At 59.5% G+C, this 26,981-nt stretch overlaps 9 protein-coding genes across 9 annotated transcripts in view; 5 read left to right on the top strand and 4 right to left on the bottom strand.

Annotated features, from left to right (window-relative positions):
- Positions 1-566: 566 nt before the first annotated feature.
- Positions 567-2,143, bottom strand: SPRG_04161 (hypothetical protein). Its single transcript, XM_012342767.1, has 2 exons — positions 1,464-2,143; positions 567-1,418 (listed from the first exon to the last, which is right to left on the bottom strand). Exons 1-2 carry the CDS (start codon positions 2,127-2,129, stop codon positions 639-641), a joined length of 1,446 nt encoding a protein of 481 aa, XP_012198157.1. The 5' UTR covers positions 2,130-2,143; the 3' UTR covers positions 567-638.
- A 278-nt stretch (positions 2,144-2,421) lies between these two features.
- Positions 2,422-3,608, top strand: SPRG_04160 (hypothetical protein). Its single transcript, XM_012342766.1, has 5 exons — positions 2,422-2,761; positions 2,814-2,891; positions 2,944-3,090; positions 3,134-3,280; positions 3,327-3,608. Exons 1-5 carry the CDS (start codon positions 2,447-2,449, stop codon positions 3,528-3,530), a joined length of 891 nt encoding a protein of 296 aa, XP_012198156.1. The 5' UTR covers positions 2,422-2,446; the 3' UTR covers positions 3,531-3,608.
- A 624-nt stretch (positions 3,609-4,232) lies between these two features.
- SPRG_04159 (hypothetical protein) lies at positions 4,233-4,788 on the bottom strand (the record flags this gene model as incomplete). The annotated part of the gene is made up of 2 exons (XM_012342765.1): positions 4,233-4,658; positions 4,756-4,788. The coding sequence occupies 2 exons, from the start codon at positions 4,786-4,788 to the stop codon at positions 4,233-4,235; spliced, it is 459 nt and encodes a 152-aa protein (XP_012198155.1).
- SPRG_04158 (hypothetical protein) lies at positions 4,741-6,573 on the top strand. The gene has a single exon (XM_012342764.1). It carries the CDS (start codon positions 4,820-4,822, stop codon positions 6,557-6,559), a length of 1,740 nt encoding a protein of 579 aa, XP_012198154.1. The 5' UTR covers positions 4,741-4,819; the 3' UTR covers positions 6,560-6,573.
- Positions 6,574-7,249: 676 nt separating this feature from the next.
- On the top strand, positions 7,250-9,080 carry SPRG_04157 (hypothetical protein; the record flags this gene model as incomplete). The annotated part of the gene is made up of 10 exons (XM_012342763.1): positions 7,250-7,258; positions 7,300-7,397; positions 7,451-7,553; positions 7,599-7,715; positions 7,769-7,897; positions 7,958-8,037; positions 8,085-8,157; positions 8,207-8,596; positions 8,641-8,931; positions 8,973-9,080. The coding sequence occupies 10 exons, from the start codon at positions 7,250-7,252 to the stop codon at positions 9,078-9,080; spliced, it is 1,398 nt and encodes a 465-aa protein (XP_012198153.1).
- Positions 9,054-11,286, bottom strand: SPRG_04156 (hypothetical protein; the record flags this gene model as incomplete). The annotated part of the gene is made up of 10 exons (XM_012342762.1): positions 9,054-9,162; positions 9,210-9,278; positions 9,330-9,404; positions 9,458-9,517; positions 9,566-9,841; positions 9,890-9,943; positions 9,995-10,169; positions 10,211-10,248; positions 10,297-10,313; positions 10,368-11,286. The coding sequence occupies 10 exons, from the start codon at positions 11,284-11,286 to the stop codon at positions 9,121-9,123; spliced, it is 1,725 nt and encodes a 574-aa protein (XP_012198152.1). The 3' UTR covers positions 9,054-9,120.
- Positions 11,287-11,501: 215 nt separating this feature from the next.
- Positions 11,502-12,186, top strand: SPRG_04155 (hypothetical protein; the record flags this gene model as incomplete). The annotated part of the gene is made up of 2 exons (XM_012342761.1): positions 11,502-11,684; positions 11,728-12,186. The coding sequence occupies 2 exons, from the start codon at positions 11,502-11,504 to the stop codon at positions 12,184-12,186; spliced, it is 642 nt and encodes a 213-aa protein (XP_012198151.1).
- On the bottom strand, positions 12,180-13,902 carry SPRG_04154 (hypothetical protein). Its single transcript, XM_012342760.1, has 13 exons — positions 13,810-13,902; positions 13,702-13,761; positions 13,564-13,657; positions 13,424-13,518; positions 13,298-13,380; positions 13,166-13,250; positions 13,034-13,099; positions 12,884-12,941; positions 12,771-12,830; positions 12,578-12,722; positions 12,455-12,530; positions 12,332-12,401; positions 12,180-12,284 (listed from the first exon to the last, which is right to left on the bottom strand). Exons 1-13 carry the CDS (start codon positions 13,890-13,892, stop codon positions 12,210-12,212), a joined length of 1,050 nt encoding a protein of 349 aa, XP_012198150.1. The 5' UTR covers positions 13,893-13,902; the 3' UTR covers positions 12,180-12,209.
- Positions 13,903-14,441: 539 nt separating this feature from the next.
- The window catches only part of SPRG_04153 (hypothetical protein), a gene marked incomplete at its 5' end in the record, with an annotated part of 30,358 nt that continues 17,818 nt past the window's right edge, over positions 14,442-26,981 (top strand). Inside the window, 3 exons of the mRNA XM_012342759.1 lie at positions 14,442-14,558; positions 14,603-16,765; positions 17,028-26,967. Of these exons, the coding sequence (XP_012198149.1) occupies positions 14,442-14,558; positions 14,603-16,765; positions 17,028-26,967 (12,220 nt within the window). The remainder of the gene's footprint in view (positions 14,559-14,602; positions 16,766-17,027; positions 26,968-26,981) is intronic.

Genomic DNA, 26,981 nt, shown 5'->3' with positions numbered 1-26,981 from the left:
GGAAAGTCCAACAATCAAGTAACTGCCGTACATTCTCGTACACGTACATGCGTGCGATCGCTAGGGCGAGCTCCCACATCGTTCTCCGCACGAGAAAGACCTCCTCGTACACCACTGACCCTTGCGCAAGGCGGTAGGATTGCACAGGAAGGGCCAATACGCATTGCAGGAGGGTTGTACGGCGCTGTACAAAAGAACATCGTACGTACATTCCGCGGCGTGAGATCGCGATGAGTTCGAATCGAACTGGCCGCCGAGTTTGCCGTCCCGAGGCTGGGTGCTCTTAAGTGATTGTGGGAACCAGCATCCTCCGTCGCCAGCGGACTTGGCTACTTGGCCTCCTCCCATACCATTCTCTTTCGATGCTGACTGTGCCATTGACAAGGTAGCCCCGACGACGACCAAGAACAACAACTTAACAACTTAAAATACGTTCTCTGCTCTGGGTTGCCGTTGGCGTCGAGTGACTGATTTCACATACTACATCGGTCAGAAACACGCGACCACCACCAAAGAGAGATCCAACGGCGTCGACCGGTTCACGTCAGAATAAGTTTCTTCGATCTTAGTGTTCACCCTTTCTAAAACGGTCTTCGAGATCCACGACGAAAGAAAGAAGCATGGGATACTCTCGATTGCTACTTGGTATCGACGACGTCGAGGTGCAGATCGCTGTAGCTACCCGAATTTTTCCGCTTGACGTTCTTGAGACGGCCTTCCGGGTGCTCGCTCGGCGACGACGCGTCAAACGACATTGGGCGCGACGCGAGGCAGCAGCACCACGAACAGAGCCGCGACCCGAGCAAATGGCGCACCCAGAGCCAGCCCTGCGAGTTGAGATCGCTCTCCATGTCGCTGGATGTGCGCTTGCGCGTACCGCGCTGCTCGAGGCCCGACGACGTGAGCGGAATGTCGCCAAGGAGCATCCATTGGTCGGTGACCGCGTGGTTGGTCACCCAGCCGTGGTCGGTGCGCGTGAGAGGCACGGGCACGGCGCCGCCGCGCGACGCCATGAGCTTGGCCATTTCTTGACGCGAGATGATGTACAGCGCGAGGCTGCCCGTGACCCACGCCGAGAACAACAGGATCGATGGCACGTCCAGCGACGTCGACTCGAGCTCCATATGCTCGAGCAGCATGACGTGGCCAATCGCGCCGGCGGCGAGCGCGAGTGTGTAGAGCACCGTGGCTGTCAGCTGCGACGACGCCATGTTGTAGTAGCCCGCCGCTTGCGAGTAGAGCACGATGAGAAGCGAGCCAAACATGAGAAATTCCCAGACAAAGATCGGGCAAAAGACAGTGAACCAAGGGAGGAGGTCCCCCGGCAGCGTCTCCGTCTCGGGGTTGCGGCGGTGGATAAGGTCGGCATTGAACGCGAGCATGAGCGTAAACACGAACGCGAGGACCCAGCTGCAGCCCTACACAAGCGGGCATGAGAAGATGGAAGGTACACGACGGTATACCGGGAGCGTGCTTTTCGCCTTGCAGAGGAGGTACCGCACGATGTACGCGGCTTCGATGATGAGGATGGGTGTGAACGCAAAGTAGACGGACGTCGACCGGTACGTCATGTCGCTCATGATGGCGCAAAACGCGAGCTCGCTCCAGAGGAGAAAGGCCGTGAGCGGGACCGAGACGGCGTAGACGAGGAGGATCTTGCGCAGGAGCGGAAGCAGCGGCTCGTTCGACATGCAGTCGGTCTCGGCCCATTGGCGCAGCATTGTGGCCGATCGCATCGAGAGAAAGTGCGCGATCAGCAGAATCGCGTTGCCGATCCAGAACGGAAGGAAGACGAGCCACCAGTTCCAGCCGCGGCCTGGCCCGAGGACGCCGTCGGCGTTGATGCAGATGAGGCCGAGGCCCAAGATGCAGCAGAAGACGTAGATGATGACGCTGTTGAGGAGCACGCTGAGCGCCTTCTCCGCATACACGATCGGGCGGAAGACGCGCATGCGCCCGACGTACGCGTCGTCCATATTCGTCGTCGTCGTCGACTCGGTGGATAAATAGTTGGGATTCGACATGGACTGGTACAGCGAGTCTTCCTGGAACGAGTTGCGCATGGCGCGGAGGAGCGGGCTGCGCTCGCTCTCGGCGTCCGTGAGGTTGGACCGCGGGATCGCCGCCATCGGGCCAAAAATCGGCAAACTGAGACTGCCCCGAGTGGTGTCCATTTTAATTCATGGATCCTGCGATCGCTGGCATACCAATATCAAGTACACTCGAATCGTTTGTATTTAAATACGCACGTTTTGCCCACTTCAAGCACAGAATTTCGAAGCTCCCACGAGCCAATGGCATCTCGTGCCGATCTGAGCTGTCACATTGAGCATACAATATGCAAACACGTATGCAGTTTGACGTGTAACGTGGATCGAATGCATCGAATAGCGTGATTTTCGTACCTGAGCTTGCATTCCGGCGGGACCAACAACAGAATCCAGCGATGCAACAGAGTCCGTGGACCGTGGCGGCGTGGGTTGGCGCTGTTCTCGTCGTCGCCACGATCGTCGCATGGGTACAAGACGCTTCGGATGAGGTTGCTGCGCAGAAGAAGCGCACCAAGCAACAGCGCCGGCAAGAGCGCATCGACCATCGCCGCGCCGCGATCGACGCCCGCCGAAGAGACAAGAAGCTCCAGCACGAGGCTGAGCGCCAAGCTTCGTACAAAGCCCACGACGAGTGTATCACCCAAGAAGAAAAGCAGATGCGGTACGATGCCAAAATTGCGCAAAAGCAGCTCGCCAAGACCCAGCTCGAGGTGGGTTCGCTGGCACTTCAACTTGCACAGTACCCTCAATGGCGGCGTCTAGGACAAGCTCAACTACGCCATGGCGACAGGCCTCCGCGTCGTCGTCGACCTGAGCTTTCTACGCGACCAAACACCGCGCGTATTGATGATGGCGTTATGTTGCATGCCATCATCGACTCGGACATGACTAGGAACGCCACAGCGTCATCAAACAAGTGGCTTGCGTGTACGGTGCGATGAAGAAGAGCGAACTCCCATCTCTTCTCTCGCTCCACCTCGCGTCGTACGAAGGCGACATTGCTGCGCTCTGTGACAAGCGCGGTGCCAGCGCATGGAAGGTTGGATCGCGTGCGCCCTCGGGTCGCTGAGTCTGCATGTTAGGTGACGCGCCATGCCGCCCCAATAGAAGAGCTTTTTCCGGGCGACACGATCGTCCTCTTGTCGCCCGACTCGCCCAACGTACTCACGGAGCTGGACCCAGCAACCGTCTACGTCGTCGGTGGGATCGTCGATCGCACGGTCCGCAAGGTAGATTTGTTAGGCAAGCGCTCGCCGACTGTAGCCGTGCGTATAGAGTGAGACCATGGCCAAAGCCGCGGGTGTCCACCGTATTACGACGGCGCGCCTGCCCGTGCAAGAGACGTGCTCTGTTCGATCGCATGTGCTCAACATCGACACGGTGCTGCTGGCGCTCATGGAAGTCGCCAACCACGGCGATTGGCACCGAGCCTTTGAAGCAACGCTGCCCAAGCGATTCTTCCGCGAGGCCAAAGAGTAAACAACTCGACGACCGGGCGAATGGGAGCGAACACGAACGTTATAAAATGCGCATTAACAAAGACGAGTGCAGAGGACGTCGCAATACTTCGTCGAGGGAAGCAATGGACACGACGGTGGCGCCGGCAGATCTGGTGGATCTGCCAGTAGCCATGACAAACAAGGATCTTGGAGCATGCAGAGTCGCGATTGGATGCACGCCAGACCAAGCGTGTAGCACGAGTTCTGGGTAGCCCATTGTCATCGGTTGCTTTGGTCTACGTCGGCGTGCTCGACCGGCGTTGCTGGCGCGTGCTCAACGTCAAGTGCGTTCTGCACTAGCACTGTTCCATTCCCGGCAATAATGTATGCTTTGAGGTAGTAGTGTAGTAGCACGTACAAGAAGCCGGGTGCAGGGATCGGCGTCCGCACGCTGCAGAATCTCAGAACGGCTAAATCCTCTTGGCATTGGCGCACGCAGCTGCATGGTGGCTAGGTCACTTACCATTCTATCGTTGGACGTGTCATAGCTCATGGTGATTGCAGACACGTCGTTCACGCAATTTGGTTGAAGTGTGAAGTACGTAGCGCCTTCACGTGAAGAGCACTAGCCTCTAGCTTAGTGGTGCCACCGACGACGAGCGAATGCATTAACCATGCCCTCGACAACGAGGCTACACCGAGCACACCGCACAAATAAAAAACAACCTCCTCTCTCTCGGTCCTATCCGTCCATGTCGTAGCGTCTGTGGAAGTTGGCGAGCCAGCCAGGCGAGGCCTTGAACGTTGTGAGTGGCGGGTCGAGCGAAAGGGCGATCTTTTGGGCCTTGCTCAGGACGAGCGACGATGGCACGCCGATGTGGAGGCTGCGCATGTGTCGCAGCCACGCATATAACGCTTGCTCGAGTTCTGGATAGGCGCCCGCATTGTAGCGTCGGGTTGCGGCGAGGCGGTCGTCACGAACGCCACGTGTCCGGCGAAGGATCTCGTCCTTTTGCCGAACAAGGTTGCGGATGGCCTTGTCAGTGACACCAAATCGCCGGGCGATGGCGCGTAGTGAGCACTCTTTGGGGGCTGTGAGGCGAAGGACCTCGAGGCGCTGCTTGTCGGTGATTTCCCAGAGCTGCGGGCGTTGGCCGAGCCCGGCATGCTCCCAGGTGGCGAAAAGTTGCGTGTTGATAGCGTGGCCAATCACTGAAAGGGTCGTGGTGATTACCTCATCAGCATCACGCTCCACGTTCTCGCACCGTGCTGAGTGGCGCCGCCGATCGATCGACCATCCTCCGCCGATCCATACTTCAAGTGAGAACGATGGCCAGCATGGGTCCTTCGACGTCGACGCTGACGGCGCATGTGCGCTACGTTTGCGGCAGTGATGCAATCACGCTCAGGTTTCCGCTCTTGGGCGTCGAGCGGCAGCTCGTACGCCAGCCAACGGAAGAGCTTAGCCGCATTCTCGTGCGGATCGACCGCCTCTTGCACCCGCCGATGTCCAAGCAGCAGTTCAAGCAAGGCAAGAAGACCAAGCTCAAGCAGGTGCACGAAGCCCTCGGGAAGGCCACGACATCGATCGCGTTTTGCGATCGCGACGGCGCACCGCTCTCGCCGACGCTACCGCTTTGCGACGTCTTGCCATGCGCCGCGACGCTGCAGATCCAAGACGACACGTACGCCATTGTGCTCAACGAGCCGGCGCTACTGGCTTTGCATGTCACCGAGTACGACCTCGTCGTTGGCGTCCCGATCGTGCCGACAGTCGACCTCGAGTTTTGCGACCGCACCGCGTGCCAATGGACGTGGACGCGAGTGTCTACCACCAACGAACATGTCGTTGTCGGCAGCTCCTTTGTGTACACACCGACAAGCGACGACGTCGGCCATCGTCTCCAGGTCACGTGCAAAGCGCCCACAAGTGCTTCGCTTTCAACGACGACGACCGGAAACGTCGTGCCAACGCCGGACCGGTCAGCGTTCGCTGCGCGCCTCGCACATCCCGCACCCGATGCGGATGACGCCTTTCGGATCATGTCCTACAACATCTTGTACGCCAAGTACGCCCGCGCCGACCGCGCGTACAATCGCATGTACCCGCACGCCCAGCCCGGCATCCTCTTTGACAAATACCGGCTGCCGCTCATCGCGCTCGAGATGCTCGAGACGGGCGCCGACCTCATTTGCGCCCAAGAGATGGGCCATGGCGTCTTCCACGCGTACTTCTTACCGCTCTTGCGTGCCCACGGCTTTGACGGGCATTATGCGGGCAAGGCCGGCACGACGCCCGAAGGCTGCGCCGTCTTCTTCAACACGGCCAAGTGGCAGCTCCAAGACGCCACCGTGGTGGGCTTTGCCAACGCGCTCAAAGAGATTGACGCGACGTCGCCGCTGCAGCACTTTCTGAACGCGCACCCGCAGGTCGCACTCGCAGTCAGCACGGTCCCGTCGGTTGCCCAAGTGCTCTTGTTGCGCCATGTGCATGGCGCTCGCACCGTGCTCGTGGCCAACACGCACCTCTTCTTTCGTCATGACGCGGACGCGGTCCGGCTCGTCCAGACCGTGCTCATGACGCGGTTTCTCGAGCAAAAAAAGGCCGACGTTGAAGCGAGAGACGGCGTGCCGGTCAGCGTCGTCATTACGGGCGATCTCAATGCGCTGCCAGACGCGATTCCCGCCCAGTTTCTCCTGCGCGGGTCCATTGGGTCGGACCACCGGCATTGGCAAGAAGCCGCGGCGTTCCAGTGGAGCGCCGACGAGGTGATGACGCCGACACCGTGGCCGGAGACGATGCCAGAGGCGCTCACGCACAAGTTGAGCCTCGGCAGCGCGTGCGGGTCGCCCGAGTTTACGCATTTCGTCAAGAACCACGAATTTACCTTCATTGGGACATTGGACCACATTCTTGTGGACACGGAGACGCTGACGCCGACGAGTCATCTGCCCTTCTTCTCGCTGGACGTCGCCGGGCACGAAAAGTCCTTGCCCTCGAGCGTCTTTCCATCCGACCACATTTCGCTTGTGGCGGACGTTCGCTTCCATACTCCCCCGTCGCAATAGACCGCACGATCTTGCCCTCGTTCTCGTGTCGTAGACTAACTAGCGACTACAGCTCCAAATATTATCGTCACCCCACCATGTAATACACTTGCTAGTACATGTATAATAGTAGTAGCATGGACATCATCTCGAGTGGTAGAACCTCCGTGCACGGGTTGAGATGTGTTGCCCATCAGGTCAACCTGTCGCCATCTCGCAACACCGTCTCGCGACGCGAGCGCTGCAGCTGCCATTCGTAGAACACTTTAGGGAAATTGACTTCGCCTTCGCGCTTGTTTAGGCGCCTTCACATAGAGATGCTCGAGCTCTGCGAGGCGACTGGCGTCCTACTGTACGGGCGCGTAGCAGCAACCATCGCAGGGCTGTGACATGCGCCGACTTAGCTCTTGGGTGACTCTGCACGGCGCCATCGCTCTCGAGGCATTCGCTACAGCTTTCAAGGCGTGCTGCCTCTCGAGGTAGAGGCTCGCGACCTCGGCCGCGCCGGTCGGTTCGTTCGTCGTTGCCGCCACCACCGTCGATCATCGCAGTTGGCGCCATCATCCGGATAAAAAAGCCGCCACCTGTTTGCACCCGGCTTGTATCCGGCGACGTGATCGCGTCCAACTTCACTGACTTTTGGACCGACCAAGCCGCAGGATGATCCAGTACAAGACGCATGCGCCGGGGCGGCTCTCGGTGGAAGACCAGATGTCCGAGGTAGACGTGGCGCCATGGCGACCATGGCTCATGCGATGTAGGCGCTGGCCGCGGGCGAGATCATGGCCCCGCGCTCGCGCAAGGGCTTCATGAAGCTCTTCCGCAAGTATTGCTCCAACAAGAAGAGCCCGATCGACTGGTACTCGCATGCATGTGCACGATGATACGCTCATGGCGTCGCCAACGACGTAGGAAGTCGGTGTCGCCGCCGACCGACACGATGGTCACCAACAGCGCGACGGTCGAAGTGTGCCCGAACGACGCGAGCCTGAAGCACGAGCTTCTCGACAAGCTCGTACATGGCGCTGGCCTAGCTATACCGTCTCATTATCTCGGGTAGGTCATCCTGAAGCTCAACGGTGGTCTCGGCACGACCATGGGCTGCCAAGGCCCCAAGAGCGCTATCGAAGTGCGCCAAGACCTCTCGTTTTTGGATCTCACCGTGCGGCAAGTCGAGGTAACGATGAGCTCCGACCCATGCGTCCTCTATACACGCACGCGATCATGTAGTACCTCAACAGCCTCTACGGCGTCGACGTGCCGCTCGTGCTCATGAACTCGTTCAACACGCACGACGAGACGGTCCGCATCATCCGCAAGTACCGCATGCACAACCTGAGCATCCACACGTTCAACCAGGTACTATCGGCTACTTGCTACCATTGACACACGCCGACAATCACCGTCTTGATGCTGTAGAGCTCGTACCCGTTTGTCGTCAAAGAGTCGGCCGTACCGCTGCCGTCGGCCAAGTACGACAAGGCGACGCAGGAGAAATGGTTCGTCGGCGATCACCCTCTGTCCTCAATGAACGACCGATGTACAGGTACCCACCGGGCCACGGGGATGTCTACAACGCGCTCTTCGAGTCTGGGTTGCTGGAAAACCTCATCAACCAGGTGCGAGAGTTGGAGACGATTGCCGTCTAACGCGGATATGATGGTGTAGGGCAAGGAGTACATTTTCATTTCCAACGTCGACAACCTTGGCGCGACCGTGAACCTCGACATTTTGTACCACATGATCAACGTCGATTCCGAGTTCATGATGGAGGTGACGGACAAGACGCGGGCCGATGTCCAAGGTGGCACGCTCGTCACGTACAAGGGCAAGCCGCACTTGCTCGAAGTCAACCAAGTGCCCACGGAGCACCTCGAGGAGTTTCGCTCGCTCCACAAATTTACCAAGTTCAACACCAACAACCTCTGGGTCAATCTGCGCGCGATCCAGCGCATGGTCGCGCAGGACGTCATCGACATCAACCCGATTGTGAGCTACCGCACAGTGCGCAACCACAAGGTCGTGCAGCTCGAGACGGCTGCCGGTGGTGCGATTCAGGTGCCGCTTTCCTTGGCGATTGCAGCTCATGTTCGCACTTTTAGTTTTTCAAAAATTTCATCGGCATCCAAGTCCCTCGACTGCGCTTCTTGCCCGTCAAGTCGTCCTCCGACTTGTTCCTTGTTCAGTCCAACTTGTACCAGATCAAGCACGGCAGTCTGCTCATGAACCCGAGCCGGGGGCTTCCGACGATCCCGATCGTCAAGCTCGGCCGCGAGTTCCAGACGGCGCAGCAGTACGCCGAGCGTCTGGAGCGTGGCATCCCCAACATTCTCGAGCTCGACCACCTCACGGTCGCCGGCGATGTCAAGTTTGGCAGCGATATTACGCTGAAGGTAATTCCTCCACATTCCATCCTCGATCGAACGCTGTGTAGGGCACAGTCATCTTGGTGGCCAACGAAGGGTGCAAGATCGACCTCCCCGACGGCACGATCCTCGAAGACAAGGTCGTGACAGGCAACCTCCGCATTCTCGACCATTAAAACCGTCTTTGGAATACAGCCATTTGTTTCTTCGTGTCCATCATACCTCGTACGACAGCGCGTGCTTGGCGCGCAGCTCGTACTGCGAGAACGCCATGAACATAACTTTCAATGTGGTGTGCTCTGTACCTGGGCAAGACGACTCGCTCGGTCGTCAATGTCTCGCTGCATGCGCTCTTCAAAGCGCGCATACGTCATCTACAGGTGCATCTCCACGTCGCCTCGACACGATTGCCGATCGCAGTGTACGCGTTTGGCGTGGGGCGTAATGCTCGGGTGGAACGTAAATGAGCCATAGAACTCGCGCTCGAGCTCCTCTCGGTTCTACACGGTGACGATCGCTATCCATGGCAGCATCGCGACGGCAAAAAGTCTACCAGAATGCGGTTCATCTCGTCCAGCTGCACACGCCCTAGAAAATCGGCCTCGACGTCCTTCTAGACGCAAGGTCAGCGGTAGAATGACAGCAATTCCATTCGATATACCCAGGTGAGGGGCCGGAGACGCTGGGTCGTGATCGTGTGCGTCTGCGGGTCGAGCACCTTGCCGCTCCAGCACACGAAAGGTGGGGTGGTCGCTGCTGCCACTTGTACACGCCGTGACGCTTTATGGGACTCGAAGTCCGAGACGCGCGTGAAGAAATCCGACTCGACATCACCCCACGCCATGCGGGACCGGTACGCGACACCGCAGTTGGGACACTGCTTGCGCTTTTGCTTGACCTCCGAATAGGACTGGAGGTTCCCGCACTTGGGGCACTCCTGCGTCATCGTCCAGATTCCATCCGTGGGGATAATGTGGAACACCACCTTTTTGTCGAGTTGGGCAATGTACGCGCGCTCTTCGCGGTTGCGTCGAATCGACTAGATGACGTAAGTAGTACATGGGCATGCTTGTTGACGCTGCGACTGCACCTCGTTTTTGGCCTTCTCAGCGGCTTCCATGCGCCGAATGAAATCCTGGTTGTCGGTCTCGTCGTCGTCGTCACTGCGTCCGCCCGACTCGTGCGACCCGCGGCCGAGCCGGGGTTTGAACCGGCAGTGCTTGCGGTCGTCTTCGCGCGCGTATTTTTCTTTCCCGAGCAAGCGTCTACGCATGACCGTGATCTACGTCCATACGATGCGGTCTACTTTGGCTTGATGGGGGTCGCCATGCGCTCGATTGCCGCCTACACAACGCTTCGTGGAGAAATCGGTTCGTCGTTTGCGAGCTAAACCATGCGCGTTTGGTTGTCTATCACATGCGCATGATGGACATGATTGTCCGCCATCGGGTAGATGTACGTACCTCGCTTGGACGGCGGTTTGTGCTCGACGAGCGTTGCATACAAGAGCCGCTTCTGCGTTGCGGTCAAATGGTCGTGCTGGTACGAAGAGAGCTGGTCTTTCCGAGATTTGAGGAGCGGTCCCGAGTGCTTGAGTCCGTGGCTTTGACGACTTTGAAGGACAGCGCGGTCGACGGACTTGACGACGCGTTGCGGCGCTTTCTTGGGCGACAGCGTCGGCTGGCGTACGAGTATGTCGACGGCGACGTCGACCTTGGCGTCCGAGTGGTTGTACGCAAACGACGCGCGGTCGGCGCGGACCTCGGCCGCCGCCGTTGCCAGCGTCGCGCCTGCATCCACGTGACGCTGCGTCGTCACCTCGGTCGCGGCCGCGCGAAGCGTCTGCGTAATGTGCCGGTCGCTTGCGCGTCGGTCGTCGTCGGCAACCTTGCCGAGCACCGTCGCAATCGTCGATTGGTGTTGCAACTGCACCGTCTTGGCCACGCCGAGAAGCGTCTCGGATGCGGATGGTGTATTGGCCACGGCTTCAATGAGGCTCGAGCGCGCGGCTGCGGTGGACTCGGCGGCCACGTCCATAAGGCTCTTGCGACTGCTGCCGTCACGGGCGACGGCAACGAGACTCGGTGCGCGCTGCGAAACGTCTTGCTGCGCGACTTGCAGCAACGACGGTCGAGTACCACTCGACTCTTTGGCAACGTCGACGAGACTTGTCGGGCGAGGAGCAAGGACGCGCTCGGCGGGCTTGGACGGCTCGTCATCGTCGCTACCAAAGAGGTCGTCGACCGGGTCGTCCGCAGGCGGCGCCGGTACATGCGGCGTTTCCTTTGTCTCTGGCAAAGCTTCTTGGATATTGTCATCGGCGACGTCGTCTCGCGCGGCGGCAAGGGCCACCGCCTGCAAGGCCGATGGAGCGCTGTCCATGCTTGCTGGTTACGCAGTGCCACTTGAAACCGAGATGTGTCATTTTTCGTAAATAGTGTTACATAGTTCGAGTTTCGATCCACACTATTGAAGTGAGTGGGACGCGATAACACCAAATATTTCGTAAATAGTGTTAACCATTGTTGTGGTATAACAAACCTAACATACGCGTCTAACTCAGTGTCGAACGCAGCGTCTAACTCAACGTGCTTGGGATGGCCATCCGGTATCACGACGCGCAGCTCTACGAGCGGGACCTGGCGCTCTTCCCACGGAACCAGTGGCTCAATGACGCTGCCATGCACTTCTACTTGACGATGATCCACCATGAGATGTGCGGCAGCGCAGACGACGTCCTCCTCATGGACCCGGCGGTTGCGTCGTGCATGCTGCTCCAGGTACGACCATGCCGATGCAACCCTGCGACGCGCTTTTGCCTAGTGTGACGATCAAGAGGACTTGGCCGACCTTGCGAACGGCCTCGATCTGCACGCCAAGGCGCTTCTTCTTCTGCCCGTGAACGACCGATCGAGCTTTGCGTCGCAGGGCAGCCACTGGGCACTTCTCGTCTACCGTCGCGCGACCAACGCCTTTGAATTTTACGACTCGAGCAGCAACCACAATTTGAACAGCGCCCACGAGCTCGCACGCGTGCTCTTGCTCGCGCTCGGCCGAGACCCGGCGACCGCCAATATCCAAGCCATGGCGTGTGCCCAGCAAACCAACGGCTTCGACTGCGGTCTCTATGCGTGCTTGACGGCCGAGTGGATCAGTCGCCGGTTTGTCTCGCACGGCTCAACGCCCGCCGAGTCTTTGATAGCGTACGTGACACCGGCGCGCGTTCGGTCGGTGCGCGAGTCCATGCCATCCCGGGTCGCTGCGTTACCACTCGACGAGTAAGATGCCATGTTGTTGCTTGGTGCTTACTCTTGCTTGGCCTTGGCGTGGTGGAGGTCGAGCGCCTTCTGGAGGCGCTGGTCGCAAACAGGGAAGAGCACCTACGAACACGACGTTGAGGGTTGCATCCGAACGTGAAGCGCGGAACCTCGGCGACATTGGCCCACAGCGACTCGAGCGTGTAGGCGTCGCGTGGTGCGGTGCGCACGCTGCGTTGCCTATGAACGCGTCATACGTTCGCGCGTTGGAGATACGCACGAGTTTGCAGTACTTGAAAAACTCGTTGGTCGTTCGGTTCTGCGCCACCAGACGCAGGTGGAAGAGCGAAAATAATGTCAGGGCCGCGCCTACAGCAGACACATTGTCCATCACTTGACCAAGCAATGACGCGCACCCATGACGACGCAGATGAAGAGGAGCATCATGTTGACCGGATGGATGTGCAGCATGTAGCGAAACACGATAAACGTCGTCGCGTTCGTCGGCGCACCGGTCGTCTGGTCGACAAACTGCGACTGGAAGAGCTGCAGGTTGACCACCTATCGCACGTCAAGTTGTGCAAATCGCTCGGCAACGAAGAGATAGACTTCGCTCAGTAGGATGCAAGTCAGCACATAAGCGCCGTAGACAAGAAAGCAAGCGTTGGTCTAGCACGCATGTCCGTGAGTCCATCCTGGATGAAGCGATATGAGAGATGTACGATGATGAAGGCAAGGAAATTCTTGTAGTTGCGCTCGCCCACACATGCATTGAGCACCCTGGGATCATGACTAGAACTGCGGTTCCATCTTGCGAGCAGCATACCGCAGTCTACGGCAGACATGAGCATCTATATATGACGGCCATGGACGACGAACGGTGGTCGAAGCGCGGGACACAGACGTTGCAGACCGTGCAGTGCTTGGAACGAGCGAGCCTGCACCATACATATATTCCTTCGATCAAAACCTTGGCGCCGGAAGCGTCAAGAGATCGTATGTACTTGATGCACTTGCAAGTGCTGCAGGTGTTGTCCTTCTTGTACATGACGCCGTCGAACGGGTAATGATCATGCCATCGCGACGTGCCTACGCGATAGTATAGTGAATGATGCTACCAGGAACGGGCCAAATACGCTCGTTCAAGATGCCAGCAGACGTCGAGCAGGCTTGGAAAAAGGTGCAGAGCGCGGCTGTCGCAAGGAACAGGACGCATATCCTACGCGCCGCGTGAGCGCATCGCAGCGTGGACGCGTACTTACGTGTGGTGCGGGGCGAGGTAGACGTTGGGAATCAGCGGTTGGCCGTAAATGAGAAAGAGGCCGTAGCCGCCGCCCACGAGCAAGAGGTAGACCATCTATGGTTGGTCGTTCACGACGACGGTACAAGGCGCAAGGCCTACCTGCATGAGCGGATTGCGTTCGTAGAGCACGTACTGCACGGTGGCTATCACTTGACGATGGGCGCGTTCGCCGCACAGGCTCAAGATCGCATCGCTACAGCATTGAAACGTTAGCTGCGCAGGCGAGAGCAGAGCTACCCCAGCGCGTTGGGCACGTCGTTGAGCAGCCATCGATGGAGGCGCCCCATGACACCGTCGCTACGCAGGAAGAGCCATCGCGATGCAGCCGCTTGTTGAATGCAATACCTCGTGTCATTGGCGCAGAAGATGACGATGACGACTAGCAGCGATGTCACCAGGAAGAGTACGAGCGCCGCCAGGAAGAGCATCCTCGCTGAAGTCTCGTGTTCTGGGGTCCACCCTCGTGTCGGTGTATTATAGGACCCCATTTTCAGTGTTTTAGGGGTACCCACTGGATCCGTAGGCCGGTGGGTACCCTAGAAACGGATTGGGACGTACCTGGAGAGTGCTGAGCTCATATTGGGGTAGCCACGTACGATAGGAGGCTGCACAATTTCGTGGCTGTAGTCCTAGGTGTGCAACAGACTGCTGGCGTACTCTGGTGACGACGGTGATCGATTTTGAGAGCTTGGGTGGGTACACCGTATTTCAAGCTCTCACTTTTGTATGATTGGCTAAATCCCTCGAGCTGGATCTTCCACCGTTTTAGTTTTGACCAATCGAAGCGCTGTAGCCACGAAAGATCGACGACGCTTGGCAGTACACCAGAATCCGTGGGTTGTCGAGACCCTCAATGGTGGTCCCATGGCGCTTCCGCGCCCAAGCTCGCTGCCTCTGGCTTCTGCTTGCTACCGCTGCCTGGTTCGTTCTCGCCCAGACAGGTACCCCTGCCAGCTCGACCCGGTCGTCAAACGTCGATGCTAGTGCCATCGTCGCCTACCAGCGTCCAGCTGGTTGTACAAAGTGAAGAGACAGTGCTCGTGGCCTTTCAGCCGCCTGCCACTGATGGCGGCTCTGGCATCTCTGCCTATGCGGTCCGTTCCGCATCTACGTCCCGCGAATATCATCGCCTCTGTAGGTCGACTGGGACCCGAATCCGGGTGTCCAAGAGGTGCAAACCATAACGACGTCCACGTTTACGGGCCCCAACCAAGTCGAAACGATCACGACCTCTGCCCAAGATATCGATGCGGTGCAGGTCGTCACGACCACCGCCACGCCCGTGCAGGAGGTTCAGGTCATTACGACGTCGGCGGCGCCGGGGCAGACACTCGGTGGCGGCTTCACGCTGCAACTCGATACGACGAGCTCGGGCGGATCGATTCAGCTGTCGGGCGTCATTGGCTACACGGCGGGTGAGACTGGCGATCGATCGTGCGTGAAAGAGATCCTTGGTGCCATGGCCAACATTGGCGCCACCGGCATCACGGGCGTGACGCGGTCGGTTGCCGACGCGCAAGGTGGCTACTCGTGGTCTGTCACCTTTGCAGCGGCCATGGGCAACGTGCCGCAGCTCTCGGTCGCAAGCTCGGCGCTCATCGGCGCCGGTGCCGACGTCAAGGTGACGACCCCGACGCAGGGCAATGTCATTGCCGACGGGTACTTTACACTGACATTTGGTGGAAGTACGACTGCCAACATCGCGTACAACGCCGCCGCCGCCGCCGTTCAAACCGCGCTGCAGGCGCTTCCGACGGTCGACACTGTGAGCGTCACGCGGTCCGGGCCCGACAACCAACAGGGCTACGCGTGGTCGATTACATTTCTCTCCAATATGAACGCTGGTGATCTCCCAACCATGACGACAGCATCGAGATTCTCGGCTATTGGCGCTGTCTCGTCCGTGGCTACGACCGTGCGTGGCAACCAGCTCGGTGGCACCTTTAAGCTGCTCTACAACGGATCGCCGACTGCGGCGTTGCCGGCGGCAGCCACGGTAACCGAAATGCAAACGGCACTGCAAGCCCTCGGCACTGGCTCGCTTGATGTCACTCGAAGCGGCCCCGACTATCAAGGCGGCTACACGTGGACAGTCTCGTTCTTGAGTCTTGCTGGCGCGCTCTCCGCGTTTACGGCCCAAGCGACGGACCTCACGGAAACGCGTAGCGATGGCCTGTCGTCCAAAGCAATCGATATTGCCATAACCCGCGAAGGCACGGTGCAGACCATCCAGAGCCTGGCGTCGTCGACTACCGGGTCTAACGTGGCCACGAGCACCATGTTCCGGCTTCAGTTTGTCTACAACGGCGCGACGACGACGACGGGGCCGATCCCGGCCAACCCCATGGGTGACGGCACGTGCCTGCCGACGCACACCGAGGTGCAGCAAATTACAACGTCGACGATCGACACGACGGCCGCGGGCGGCGACAACGTGGTGTCCTCGCTCACCTCGTTTCAGCTCGCGTTTACATCGAACGCCGGCGCCACGTTGCTGTCGAACCCGATCTTTGCCAACGCCAATACCGGTGACTGTGCAGTGGGCGCGACCTCGATCACATCCGAGTTGCAGCGACTCACGGGCGCCCCGATTGTTGTGTCGTCGGTCGCGCAGCTGGCGACGCAGGCGTGTCAGTGGCAAGTGACGTTCACCAACATGCCGGGCAACTTGGCGCCGCTCGCGGTAGTCGTCAACGGCCAGGCGCCTCTTAGCAGCGCCACACTTGGTGACGATACAGTTGCCGTGACGACGATCCGCGACGGCACGATCCAAATCATTCAGACGGAGCTGCAGAAGCTTGCCAACATTGGCAGCGTCACGGTGACCGCGACCGCGGGCGCCAAGCAAACGTGTACGTGGCAGATCACGTTCAACACTAACGCCGGCAATCTCCCGCTCTTGAATGTCGGAACGTCGGGGGTGTACGCGGCGACAGCGACCGCTGGTACCGACACACTTACGGTTGCGTCGGTGCAACTTGGCACGTCCAGCATACTCGGGGGCTCGTTCTCGCTGCAATTCAAAGGTCAATCAACGGGGTACCTGCCCTATGACATTGATGCGCCGGGCATGAAGAATGCGCTTGAGCTTCTCTCGACGATCCACGGCGTCAACGTCGTACGATCCAATATGGACCCCAACAAAGGGTACACGTGGACAATCTCCTTCTTGTACGACCTCGGGAACCTTCCCATGATCACGTCTGACTTTGCATCCTTGACGGGCACGGTACCGACGGTCACGGTCGCGCAGGCCGTGCAAGGCGTGGCGCCGCCTTTCAACTCGAAGACGTTGCGAATGGTTTCTATCCACCATCCTGTGCGTTGTACTGAGGAAACGATGTAGGGGTTCCGTTCGGGTCGGCCTTTCTCACCGATTTGAGTCAGCTTTCGGTGGCCGTGTCGCAGCTAGACACAAATATTCCCTACTACTTTCGCGTCAGTGCCATCAACGCCGTCGGCACAAGCGTACCGGCCATGGCATACCCGACATTTGCGACCCCGTCTGCACGTACGTCGAGTGTGTTGAATCGCGTTTCTTTATTCGTCGGTCGTCGATAGAGCCACCGCAGTCGCCACAAAACGTCTCGGTCACCATTATCGACCAAGAGACGCTACAGATGACGCTGTACCCCCCGCTGAGCGACGGCGGCGTCCCCATCGATGCGTACCAGGTCGACTGGGACACTGCCCAGATTGTCGACGAAGTTCAAGCGATCACGCTGAACGTCCCCGTCGTCAATGCAGTGCAAACAATCACGACGTCCGCAACAGTAGTGAACGAAGTGCAGCTCGTGCGCCTTGCGAGCACGTACACGGGCCCGGCCGCCGTCGAAGTCCAACGAGTTAACTGCGACGCGAGCGGCGGCAGCTTTACGCTGACGTTCATGGGGTTGACGACAGCACCGATCGCTGCGTCCGAGACGTCGACAGCCAACATCAAGGCGACACTTCAGGAGCTCACGACAGTCACTCTCGTGTCGGTGGCCTTTCTCGGTGGACAAACGACAGCCTGTGCGCCGTGCCCGATCACCGGCTGCACTGGCGGCTTCACCGTCACGTTCACCACGGTTCAAAATGCCGCCGGGGATCTGCCCCCGATGACCGGCAACACCTTTGCGCTCACTGGCAATCGACGCATTGACGTCCTCGAAGTCACCCAGGGCCAGGCCATGCCAGGCGGCTCGTTCAAGCTACTGTATTTGCGAGGCATGCAGTCCACTACTGTGCAGCTGCCTGCGACGGCGACCGCCGCAGCCGTTCAAAGCGCTCTCCAGGCACTCGACTCGGCAATCACTATCACGGTCACCGATGGGTCGGCAGCCCTCCCGGCAGGGAGCACAGCACGCGGCGAGCTTCTGTGGCGCGTGACGTTTCAAGGTAGCGGAAGTGTCCCAGCGCTGCAATGGGCCGACAAAATGCTCACCGGCAACGGCGCAAGCATCGTCGTCTACACTAATGGAGCAACCATCGGGTCGGTGCCGCAATCCGTTAGTGGCAACCAGCTTGGCGGCACGTTCACACTCGGCTTTATGGGCCATGTCACGGCTCCGATTCCATTTGACGCCTCCGATACGACGCTGCAAGCAAGTGTGACGGCGCTGCCCAACATTGGCTCGGTTCGCGTAGTTCGGACGGGCCCGACGCTGCAGAACGGCTACATGTGGTCTGTCACGTTCACGTCCAACCCAGGTAGCTTTCCGTACGGGGCCGGCGCGATGCCACTCTTTGTCGCAAGAACCACTGGGCTCACGGGAGCGGGGGTTCAAGCTGTGGTCGCGACCGGCACGGTGGGATCGACACCGGTCAGTGGTACCTTCAATCTCTGCTACCTCGGGCTCTGCACCATCAACATGAGCCCCTATGTGACGGCACTTGAGCTGCAGACCGCGCTCCAGAACGTCGCGTCCATCGGTCGCGTCGCCGTCACGCGAACGCAAACGCCAAATGGGTTTACGTGGCTCGTCTCGTTCAACGGGTGCCGACTCCTACCCGACCTCATCACATCCGTGTGCAACACGGGCAACCTCGTGCCGCTCGTGCCTCAGTTTGCGGGTACGCTCTTCGGAGGCGTCGCGAACAATGCCGCCGTCACTGTCGCCGAGGTTGTTGCTGGTCGTGGCCCTGCAAGCTCGCGCGTGAGCACCAATTTGTCGGGTGGTCCGCCGTACCAAATGCTTCTTTCGGGACTCACCACGGGCACGCCGTACTATACTCGAGTGTCGTTTCGCAACAGCGTGAGCCAAGGTTATCGAGCGTACCCAACACCGCCACAAGTGACGCCTCAAAGCACGCAGCCCGGCGCACCAGAGCCCGTCCAACTCGTCTCGTCGACGGCCACGACGATGACGGTGCAGTGGGCGCTGCCAACGATGAACGGCGGGTCGCCGGTCACGGGCTACGAGCTCTGGCTCTCGGATTGGCAGGGCAGCAACCGACGGGTGTACGACGGGCGAAACAGCCTCACGAAACAGTACACCCTTTCGACGGTCACCGACAACTTGATCGAGTCGGGGCACCAGTACACGCTGATTGTGCGCGCGATTACGTATTGCCAGCCGACAGACGCTACAGTGGCCTGTTACGGGCCTTTTAGCCCACCGGCTTCGTACACGGTGCGCAGCCCGGTTGTGCCGATCGCTCCAGAGGCACCGACGCTGGACTCGCGCACGAGTATCAACACGGCGGCCGCCAACGACGGTATCATTTACATCAACTGGCGCCCACCGACCGACAATGGCGGGTCGCCCATCACCGACTACCAAGTGTACATGGACGCGGGCAACAACAACTTTGTGCTCCAGACCCTTCAAAACACTTTTCCGTATGGCTACAGTATGTTTGTACCGGCGCTGACCGAAGGCAACACGTACCGCTTTGCCGTGCGCGCCGTGAATGCGATCGGAACGTCAGCAATGAGTCCGGCGCTGACCGTCGTCATGGCCAACACGCCGATGGCACCGGCCGCACCCGTCGTTCTCGACGTTGCCTCGTCGTATATCAGTCTATCGTGGTCGCCACCAACGCAGTGCACGTCCAACCCCACGTCGTGTAACGGGTCGCCGCTTACAGGGTACCTCTTGTGGCAATTCAGCGGGGTCAACTCGGCACTCTTGTCGTCGCCGACGCCGGTCGTCAGTGAGATCCAGCAAATTGCAATTACGGTGCCGACGCCAGCGACCGAAGTGCAATCGTTCACAATCACGGGGGCCACGGGCTCGTTTATGCTGTACATCAACAGCAAGTACACGGCACCCATGCCTTACAACGCCGGGAACGCCGCGCTCCAGTCCGAGATCCAAGGTACAGGCATTGGGTCTGTCGTTGTCACGCAAGCCACGGTGACGGGGGGCATCACGTGGACCGTGTCATACACCGGTGTATCAGGGCCCGTGACGCTGCTGGCGCTCAACCCAAATCAGCTCGTCAACGCAAATGCCAACACTCCGTACGCGTACTCGGTGACTCGGGTAACACGCGGTACGACGGTTGCTGGCGGCGACTTTACTGTGCGCTTCAACGGATACGCCACGCCGCACCTACCGTACAACATTGACGCGGCCGAAATGACGCGGCATCTGCAAAACCTACCGAGTATCTCGCACGTCAATGTGGCTCTGACAACGGGGGCGAACGGCGCGCGCGCTTGGACAGTCACATTCTTGACGGAGCTGGGGAATCTGCCTCCGATGACCGTCACGACCGGGCGCCTCACCGGTGGGGCAACGTCGGCCGTGGTCACGACGCTGCAAGACGGTACACCGGGACAGATCATTTACGACGGTTCGCAAGCACCGAGCAACACGAGTTTTGTGGCACGAAATCTGCAAATGGACACGTCATACGCCTTTCAGGTACTTGCACTCAACGCCGCCGGCAAGTCGATTGCAAGTCCATCGACAGCATCGATCGAAGCACGGGGTGGAGCAAGCGCGCTGACGACGACTGCCATGGGCTCGGCGCTCTCTCACGGTATCGCCGGTGTGGTGTACGAGGTGCAGACGGTCACAACCGCGAGCTTGGCCGCTGGTACGTTTACGCTCACGCTGGGCACGCAGACGCCGACGGGCAATATCGGAGTCGCGACCACAGCGTACGCTCTCGCCCAACTGCTCACGGTTCCGTCCGTCGGTCTCGGCACCGTGCACGTGACCAAGCAGAGCCTTGTTGGGTCCGCCGATGTCGTGTGGTTCATCACGTTTCGGAGTCTCCTCGGCAACGTCCCGTCGCTTGTGAGTTCCAACCCGCAGGCGGTAGTGGCCGAGTACATCCGCGGCGTCGCCAACCAATTCGCGATCCTTCCGAGAAAGGCGTCAGGTCAAATCGTCACGGACATTGACGCTGCCAGCGGGTTTGCGGGCGCGGATACGTTTTTTACCGAGCTCTGGTCCAGCCCGTCTTCGGTGCTCGATGGGACGCACTCGTGGGTCAACGACGGCGGCGTTGCCACGTACAACCCGAGTATTTTGGAGGTGCAAAGCATCACGATTACGGCGACGACGGGGCTGTTTAGCGTCGCCCTCGACACGTCGTCGGCGCGTCTCGGTGGTGTCGCCGCGACGTCGACGGTGATACTCAACGCCGCAACGCTGGCCGCGGCCACGGATGTCAACGCCGCCTTTGCGTTCAAAGGATGTGTCGAAGGGCTGGCCAATGTCGCCACCGTCGTTGTCTCTCGTGTCACCAACAGCGCGGCTTCGTGGACGTACACTGTCACCTTTGTCGCGAACCTCGGGCCACTGCCACTGCTGCATCTCTCAAGCACGGACGCGGCCTTTACGGGAGCCCAAGGCGCTGCCATGGTGTTTACAGAAGTTACGCAAGGACGCACCGAAGTCCAAACGATCACAGCGTCGGGGGACGTAGCGTTCGTTTCCGAAGTGCAAAGTCTCACCACGTGGCTGGATGCAACGGGCGCCGTGACAACGATTGGTGGCACCTTTAACGTCGCGTTCATGGGGTCGCCGAGCGTGCAAATCTCCGTCTCGGCGTCGGCGGCTGCCATGACAACCGCGCTTCAGTCGCTCACCAACCTCGGCACCGTCACCGTCACAACAGCGTCGGCAGATGCCAACGGCTCGTCGGGTTTGATAACGTGGTTCATCACATTTACGGGCCTTGTCGGCAACGTCCAGGCGCTGCAAGTGACCTCGATGGCGCTCACCGGCACGAGTGCCACCGTGTACGTCAACGAGGTCGTTCGCGGAACGTCGCCTCTCACAGGGTCGTTTGTTGTCAATTTCGGCGGCGCGACAACACCCAACATTCCGTATGCGGCGTCAGCAAGCGTCATGAAGACAGCGCTCGAAGCTATGCCGACGATCCACGAAGTCGATGTGCAAGTCGCCAACGTCGGCACCGGGTTTCGGTGGACGATCTCGTTCACGAAAAACCTCGGGAGCCTTCCGCTTTTACAAGCATTCCCGATTCAGTACCAGATCCAGCGCGTCCAGACGCTCGGCGGCGTGCCAACGCCGCTGCACGGTAACTTTACGCTCACGTTCAACGGCCAAACGACGACGTTGATCCCGTTTGATGCAACGGCAGCAGCGTTGCGAGCCGCCTTGCAGGCGTTGCCGTCGGTGGGCCTCGTGGACGTGACACGGAGCAACCTCTTGACACCGGGCGGTCAGTACTCGTGGGACGTCACGTTCCGGACTGAGCTCGGCGAGAATTCGCTTCTGGTGGCTGACACTTCGCCGCTCTTGGGCAGCTTTGCCTCGGTCTCGGTGCTCAAAATGCAAGCGGGCTCGAAGCAGGCACTCACAGGCAACAATCCGAAGCTACTCGTCGAAAAGAAAACGGCCGGGCGCCCGAGCTACACGGGGATGTACAAACCGGCAACACCATCTACCTACTCCCTCGCGGTGCTTCAGCTTCTTCGCGGAGGCTGGCAGGCCTGGTACTATGACAACTATTGGCTCCAAGACGTCCCGGTGGCCGTCCAAATCGACCGGAACGTGCAGTTTGCGTGGGGCCAAGCACCCATCACACCGTTTGGCCAAGACTATGTCAGTGTTCGCTGGTGGGGCAAGCTCCTTCCACCACACACCGACATGTATCTTTTCTCGCTCCAAGCCTCGCACGGCGTCCGGCTCTGGCTCAACCATTCACTCGTTCTCGACACGTGGGCGACCGAGTCGACACCGACGTCGGCGACCGTGCCGTTTACGCTTTCGGCGAATGTCTACTGCGACATCCGACTCGAGTACCACAAGGCGACGGGAAGTGCGTACATCAATCTGCAGTGGAGCAGTACGTATCTTCCGCTGCAAGTCATCGACACAAGCATGCTGTACTACCCCAGTCACATTCTCGGGAGCCCATATTCCGTCGACATTTTACCGGGTGCGACCGACTACCCGTACACCATGGCCACGGGGCCAGGCTTGAGTGCAACGTCGGCTGGCGCTATCGCATCGTTTGTCATCCAAGCAAAGGACCAATTGGGCAACAACAAGACCGTGGGCGGCGACGTCTTTGACGTGGCTCTGATCGGGGCCAGCTCGACGCTCGCACCGACCGCACCGCCTTCGTATCTTGGCAGCGGTCAGTACCAAGTGCAATACAAGGCGCTACTCAGTGGCTCGTACCAGCTCTCGATTACGATTGGTGGCACCGACATTTACTGCGGCCTCGGGCACGCTAACAAGTGCAGTCCGTTCACCGTCGTTGTGGCGCCGGGAAAGACCGTGCCGTATACATCGACAGCGACGGGGTTTAGCCCACCCCGCATGGACAGCTTGAGTGAAATGGTTGCGGGCCAAGCGTCCAACTTTAGTATCCAAGCCAAAGACACGTACGGCAACTTCCAGTCCCTCGGTGGCGACGCCTTCGAGACCAAAGCGATTCTCGTCGCAGACACGACGGTGCGCTACCGCAGCAGCGTGCTCTCGTACCTCAGTGGCGGCAAGTACAGCGTCCAAATGAGCATTCCGCGCGCGGGAACGTACACGCTACAGACGTTCTTTCAAGGGTCCCCGATCCTCATGTGCCCCGGTGGCACGTGCAATGCGATCGGGATCCCGTCGTCACTTGTCGTCGTTCACAACGTATTGCATCCGCCGAGTTCGTATGCCCGCGACGTGGGCACCAATGGTCTGAGCCTCGCTACGTCGGCGATACCGACAGGCTTCTCCATCCACGCCATGGATGCGTTTGGCAATTTGCGAGTCGGTGCGACGACAGCGCACTCGGGTAGCACTGGCGACGGTGTCTCGGACGCCTTCTTGGTCACCATGACCCCGACAGACCCAACGGCGCCCGATGCGGAGACAATCGTAACGTCGTCTGCCGTACAACGCATCACTGCCAGCAGCACGCAAGCGGGCTCGTTTAAGCTCACGTACGGGTCGTTCACAACGAGCCTTTGCACAGGTTGCGCCACGACACTGACCGGTACGACGCTCACCGTGACGACCAATCTCGTCGGTCTCTTGAGTGTCGACACGCTGATCACGGTCGGAAGTTGCGTCTTGACAACAACGGCCGTTGCCGCTGGCAGTATCACGGTCGCTGGTAACCACGGTTGCGCGGCGCTCACGGGAGCGACGAGCAGCATTTTTGTGGCACTTGGGACGCCACGTCTCACGGCGCTACTTCCGTCGACCATCAGTGCGATTGGTATGAAGACGGCGCTGGAGCTCTTGAGCCCCGGGAACAAGGTGTCTGTGACGCTCACGACGGACGGAAGCGGCCACAACGTCTGGAGCATTACGTTTCTATCCGCGCTGGCATCGTGGTCGACGGCCAAGCTTGCGGTCCAATACCCGGCGGCTCCCAACAGCTTGTACCAGCAACCGCTGGTCGTTTCGACGCTGGCAAGTGCGGGGGTGTACCCCGTGAGCTATACGATGACGGTGGCCGGTGTCTACTCGATGAGCATATTGGCGGACGGCGTCCCTATTATGGGCAGCCCCTTCGAGCTCACCGTGTCGAACGCCGTCGTCGATGGGACATCGTCCGTCGCTGCAGGTGGCAATTGGTACGCCCGCCCGCTTCCGTCATCGGCCACGTCGATCGTCGCCATCGAAACCCTGCCCAGTGTCGCGGGTACGCCGTTCACCTTTCAAATCCAAGCCAAAGATGCTCGTCGACAAGAAGTCCAGGCGATTCGACTGCAGGCCGTCGTCGTTGCCAACGTCCCTGCTGTGCAGCAAGTATCCGTGACGACGACACCGTTCACACTCTCGTTTCGGGGCTCTCCTACCGTGTCGGTGGCCGCTGGCACCTCGTGGAGTGCACTTGCATCGAGTCTCGGGGACTTGGCCACGATCGGTATCGGTGGCGTCACGATTACTTCGGCGGATGGTGCCTCTGTGGCCAACGGACAAGCGTTCCAAGTGACATTCACCAACGTCCCTGGCCCGGTGCCATATTTAGTGCCGGGTGCCGGCGCCATTGTGAGCGAGCTCACGCAAGGCGTAACGTCGACGCGTGCCGAGATCCAGACGCTCACGTGCACCGCAGCCAACCTCGGTACGGCGGGGGATTTCACGGTCGGCTTTGGCGCTGCTACGACCACCGTTAGTGCCAGCAGCACGTTGACGGCGTTTCAAACAGCCTTGTCGACGCTTGTGGGGTCGATGATCACTGTCACGAGCGAAAGTAGCAGTGTCACGACCGTGTGCGCAACGGCGGCCAACCGCGTTTTCATCCAATTCACTGAAGCCGTCGGGTACCAACCGGCACTCACGTACGCGCCTGTGGGCGGCGCAACGATGACAATCACAAGTGAAAAAGATACGGGAGAGGGTGTAAGCAATGGGGTCCGTGGCATCTTGCCTGTGTGGGGGACGTACACGCTTTCCATTGCGGGTGAAGTGACTCCGCCGCTCGCGTTCAACGCCGGTGCCAGCATCGTGCAAAGTGCTTTGAATGCGTTGCAAAGCCTCGACGGTGTGGTCGTGTCCATGGATGCTCTCGATGTGTCGCTCGAAGGCGGCAACATGATGCAGCAGATCTTGTATGTTTGGAGCGTCACGTTTACGGCCAACGTTGGCAACGTTCCGCTGCTTCAAGCCGACAGTTCCAACTTGGTCGTGTCGGACGCGGGGCAGTTGAAGCCGTTTGTTGATGTCATCCAAGTGGTCGCTGGCACGTCGGGTAACAACCGCGCGGGGCTCTCGGATCTCGGCGCGATTGCCATTTCGGCAACGCAAACATACGTCGATCCCGGCATCCAAGAAGTGCAAAGTCTCCAGTGCACCGGCACAGCTTCGTTCTCACTCACATTTGGTGGTACGACGATCACCGTCGGCGCCAGTACGAGCCTTGCAGTGTTCAACACGCAGCTTAACGCGCTTGTGACGGGTGGCGTTCTGCTAACTCCCATGTCGCCAACGTCGACTGTGTGCCACCCGTACAACGGGAGAGAGATCCGTGTCACGTTCCTCGTACCGCAGCCCAATGCACTGCTTGTCTGGGGTAACTCCAACAATATGATTTCGATCCAACGGCAACGCGCCGGTGTCGCAAGCACGACGACGGCAATCACGATCGGCAACCATGCGCAGCAGACGCTGACGTGTACGGGCGTCACGACGTCTTTTGATCTCGTCTACGGATCCAGCACGGTGACGGTGCCGACGTCCACCACGCCCGCCGGTCTTGCGTCACTTCTCAACGCGATGCCCGATATCGTGGCACTTGGCGGTGTCACTGTCACGGGGTCGCAAGCTACGGTGTGTGTTGCGACGTCACCAGCACCGATTGGCATCACCTTTAACGCGATCGGATTGGCCAGTGTCTTGCAAGTCGTGAACGTCCGATCGGGCGTCTCCAAGGTCGTGGTCGTCGAAACCGTGCGTGGGCTCACATCTCTTGTCGGTGTCGCCAATGGTCTCTACACTGCCACCTTCTTCCCGACGCGCAAAGGCATCTATGCGTTGAGTGTGTCGATCGGGGGTGGCACGAGCTTGAGCCCGGCCAAGATCCAAGTCGTCACAGGCCACGCCAATGGCCCCTACTGTACGCACAATGCGCGCGCGGCGGCAACACAAGGTATCCGGGAAGCCATCGTCGTGCAGAGCCGCGATGCGTATTTGAACACGCTCGAGTGGAGCGTGCCGCTATCGACACAAAGCTACGTGGCGTCACTCATTGGCGCGTCGGCTACAATTCCGGTTGCCGTCGTCGAGCCGGTGCCCAACACCGACGGGACGTACCAGTTGTCCTACGTGCCTCAAGTTGCGGGCAACTACGTGTTGAGCATTCTGTACCGGCAACGGGGCGGGCTTGGCGCAACTTACTTCCGGGACAGTCGCTTCTTGCAGGCACAGCTCAACCCGTGTCCCATGACGCGGCTCTCCAACACAGACTTGTCACCGTGCGACATGACGCGCCTCGACGCGACGATCGACTTTATGTGGGGCGAGACACAGCCGCTTGGGACGAGCAGTCCGAGTTTTCCAGGCAAAACTTTAGCGTTGTCTGGCTCGGCGAGCTCACGCCCCAACAACGGACACCTACACGATCAACGTCTTTGTGCAAGGCAACGTGACCGTATCGCTGAATGG

This window comes from Saprolegnia parasitica (assembly GCF_000151545.1).
Source record: "Saprolegnia parasitica CBS 223.65 unplaced genomic scaffold supercont2.11, whole genome shotgun sequence".
In the NCBI taxonomy this organism is placed as follows: Eukaryota; Oomycota; class Saprolegniomycetes; order Saprolegniales; family Saprolegniaceae; genus Saprolegnia; species Saprolegnia parasitica.
The sequence above is the reverse complement of the archived record's forward strand: the minus strand, read 5'-3'. Positions and strand labels throughout refer to the sequence as shown.